The following is a 4,038-nucleotide window of genomic DNA, read 5'->3' on the forward strand; positions in this document are numbered from 1 at the left end:
TCCCCCCCCCCCCTCCCTTCCCAAACACCCGCTTCCAATCGCAACCAGAAGTTCTCAGACCATGAAAGAATTCTGATTCTTCAACTTTTCAAGTTCTTTGATTTGCTGTCTCAGAAACAGTATCCTGTGGGAGAGACACAGAACAATCATGGTCAGTGTTTGGATTCAAGTTTACTTTACACAGAAACAGGGGGATGCTTCTAGACTGTATTCTCACCTCTGCTCACGCAATGTTGCTTGTATTTCACAGACTCTGACCAAGGACCGGAGGTTTTTGAGCTCGGTGCAGTTCTCAGACATACAGATGCTCCCCATGGTGTGAGCCTCTTCACGTAGTCTCGATGCCTTAAAAGTCAGTCAGATAGAGAACTTGTTTTAAAGGGCGGTGCCGTGAATAACCACAATCAGCAAACAATGCCATTCCAGTCAGCAGGGTGCTTGGTGAAATGTTGCTGGGACCAACCTGTTTCTCTGCGTGTTCAGCAGGCCAACCCTGTACATGTTTGATAAGATTCTCATTGAAGTGGGCAGCGAGGGTGGGAGTGAAGGAGCAGGAGGGCCGGGATGATGAGGCGGCGGGGGGAGCGGAGGCAGAGTTGGGGGCGTTGCTGCTGCTGGAGGCGACGTGGTTGGGACCCGGGGAGGGACTCCTCTGACTGCTGCCATCAACACAGAGGGAAGGAGCATGTGAGCATTGACACGTGCTGTGTATGAACCAACTGGTGACTTCTGTTAATATGCAGCAGCAGTTCTGTCAGTGTCGACTGATGTGCTCATTCATAGTGCTACTGGGCTGGAAGGGCTGTTACACTGTGTATACATGTTAAACCATTATTTATTCAGGGAAGATTCAATGAGAGGAAGCCTCTTTTGTAGGAATGCTCTGATCACATTCACATCACAACCACATACACAGGGCCCAAGTAGAGGAAAACAAACAGCAGTGCACACTGTTACACAGCCAGTGACAGTTGTAGAAATGGCATTAAGCTTCAACCACATACTGTAGGCCCAACGCTTGTAGCTGCAAACGCTGCATGTCTGAGATCAAGGAGAGAAACACAACTAAACTGTACAACCTCCCTATTCAAGTGTGCCTGACAGACTGACTGGAGTCCATTTTGCCTCTTGTGAGCTAAGAACTGGAGCTCCTCTTCAGTTTCCTCTTCTTCACTGACTTCTGAGCAAAATGACTGACCCTGAAACTAAAGCAGCAACTCATGGACTCGTGATTAAATATTTATATGAAGGAGTACGTCGTCTGCAGCTACCAAATCTATCCACAGACTGTATGCACAGAGTTAACAGAGATATATTCCACTGCAGTAATGGACATCACTGAAGTCATTCTTTTCTTTTGTGTAACCAAGAGACAACTGAATGAAGCAGCCACTCATGGTTCCATCAATGACCAGCAGATGGTGCCACAACACTACACTATGAAGACTGTCTATGGTTGTATGTTGGTAAAAGCTCCATCATTCCTAAGTTGATGTGAATGGGTTGCAATCATCTTGGCAGTATTTCCACTGCATTTGGCTACATGTGTAGATGATTTGACAATAAAGCACATCAATACACAGATGATTTCTAAAACAATGACAAAGATGCTGCTTCTTTAAGAATAATTCAGCATTCAGAGACCAACAGACTAAACTTAACTGTATACAGTCAATTACAGTTCAATTCTCCAGCTCCTTATTATTTTCAAACTTGGGGGAGTTGTGTGCTTGTACGTACCCTTGGCGGTGGAGGGTGCGCGGGGAGGCCGTGGTGGCATCGTGACTGTGCTGCTTGTCGCTGGAGAGGGGCTGCTGGGACGAGGGCTGGGGATGAGATGCCTGCTTCACTGATGACGTGCTCACCTGAACACAGAAAGTTACAAACACTAGGTCAAAACAAGCCCTCTCCATGAGACTGAAGCTAACACATAAGTATACAGTATATTTTGTCTAGCCATTTGTCAACACCATGCATCACTAACCCTGTTAGCATGAGGCTCTCTTATTTGTCTGGCTGAGATGCCACGTGACTCAGTGTACTGCACAGTGTTTTGATTATGGGATCCACTGGACTCCATTTGCATGATTCTCCTGCACTTGCTACATTTTAGCCAAGTGGACAGAGACCATAAATGAATGCAATACAACAAGGCTTCAGTGCCAATCTAAATTCAATCTAAGTCACCTTTTCATATGACTGCAGGTGTGATCATCTACCACTTTGAACTTCTTTTATCATGAACAACTGAATGTTGTGCGCCTGAAGAAAGGGAAGCAAGGCTCAAGTCCTCACTGCAAGTATTTCAAGTCCATACACGCCAACTGTTGCTTTTATTTTCCATTGCAGAGTGTTAGTCTCCCAGTGAAAGTGTACCCAAACTCATGCAGTCGGCTACTTTCTCCACCCAACTGGACACTGTATGAGCTTGTTGAATGTGTGCGTCTTACTTTTGTCTGTGAGATGACAGGCTGTGTGCTGAGGAGGGGTTTGAGAGGACCAGCGTTGGTCTGTGGTGTGCTGATCCTTGGAGAAACATAAGACCTGGGCGATGAGGCGTCCGATGTTAACGACATAGGTGACTGGTTCGATTGCTGAGCTGCTCGAGGTACACAACAACAAACACAATCCAAGTGATCAATACAATCTACAACATTTAATACCCAGCACAGAAACCACTACATGAGTAAACAGATGATCACTGTCACTGTGGACTACACCTGTGCTTACCTTGGTTGGAGAGTTGAGCAGCTTGAGAGAGGATAGTAGTGATATTGAAAGCCGATGGTCCAGCAGTGAGGATCTTATGGAGCATCGACTGTAATGAAGCTTGTGTGACAGCAGCTGTGAGAACTAGAGAGGCAAACACACACACACACACACACACACACAGTGTTAGCCTGTGCACTGACATTTTAAGGCCTGCTTCTAGAATGTTTCTGCACGGTGTCACAGTGAATTCGACTGTTAAATTCAACAATGTGTTCCATATAAATATGTTCAGTAAGAATGTCATTAGCTTCAACCGGCTACACTGAAACCAACTGAACATGTTTCCACTAAGGACAATACTTTGAGATTTGGACGGTATGGGCTGAGGGAAGGGTCAAACATTTTCCTCTTTAGGATTATTATCCAACAATTCATTCCCCACAGCTTGGACTAAAAGAATAACATCAACATTTGGAAGTTCAGAAATCCCCCCACATTTCTTTTGGTCCTGCCTTGTGTGCGTACAAATACATGCAGCATCAGCAGAGCTCTGAACACACACACACACACACTAAACTACAGCTTAAACCTCAGTGGTGAAATGTAGGCTAGGTTAAATGAGACCTACTTACATTGTGTCTCATGGAATAATTGCTAAATGCTTAAACTGACAACCCATCAACACTACCTGACAATACAGTGGCCATTAAGCCACAGAGCCTTTTCACAGGAGACAGATTCTCTAGCTTCCCTCTCAACTATACAGACTGCAGAGGTGTATGTACTGCTGCTCCTTGGGTTGGATCATATAACTAAGACTCAGACAGTCAGGATGCATGAGGTGCCCGCTACAATGTCAGCCAAGTTCTCCACTCAGTGTTGGCACAACACCGACTGTTAGGCTAGTCATTCATATGCTGGAGAGTTTAAGGGGCTCCCAGCAAACAGCATGGGCTGGAGATGCTGCTTCACTCCAACAGAAGTGCTTGTCAGATGGTAAAACAGCATCTGAAACAGAAACCCTCCCCACCTTCCATGTCCGACAATTTCTCACGGCTGCAAACTCAAGTACAGGCCCCCGAGCAGCTGCCTTCTAGGAGAGACTATCTCAAAGTGTGCGTGGTTGTCCCCATATCTACAATTATAGGATCTCTGACAACCGGCTGTGACTGTTCCAACCTCTATGATCACTTTTGCTTTCTGACCAAGTTCTTGCCAAGCATACCTTGGCCTGGAGGCATTCTTCATCTAGACAGCAATACAAACACCATAGTACTATGGGGATGTCAAGTTAAGGCCTCCGCACACCAACCGGACGGCCGACCG

At 46.0% G+C, this 4,038-nt stretch overlaps 1 protein-coding gene across 3 annotated transcripts in view; it reads right to left on the reverse strand.

The window, feature by feature from the left end:
• waca (WW domain containing adaptor with coiled-coil a) overlaps positions 1-4,038 on the reverse strand; it is a 27,737-nt gene continuing 23,699 nt past the window's right edge. For all 3 annotated transcript variants that reach the window (XM_035655325.1, XM_035655317.1, XM_035655334.1), the window contains 6 exons: positions 2,731-2,853; positions 2,451-2,599; positions 1,741-1,865; positions 464-659; positions 218-345; positions 1-124 (listed from right to left, as the gene is read on the reverse strand). In XM_035655325.1, the coding sequence (XP_035511218.1) occupies positions 55-124; positions 218-345; positions 464-659; positions 1,741-1,865; positions 2,451-2,599; positions 2,731-2,853 (791 nt within the window). In that variant the 3' untranslated portion in view covers positions 1-54. The remainder of the gene's footprint in view (positions 125-217; positions 346-463; positions 660-1,740; positions 1,866-2,450; positions 2,600-2,730; positions 2,854-4,038) is intronic.

Source organism: Morone saxatilis, unplaced genomic scaffold, assembly GCF_004916995.1.
Source record: "Morone saxatilis isolate NCDOM2014 unplaced genomic scaffold, NCSU_SB_2.0 Contig0, whole genome shotgun sequence".
In the NCBI taxonomy this organism is placed as follows: domain Eukaryota; kingdom Metazoa; phylum Chordata; class Actinopteri; family Moronidae; genus Morone; species Morone saxatilis.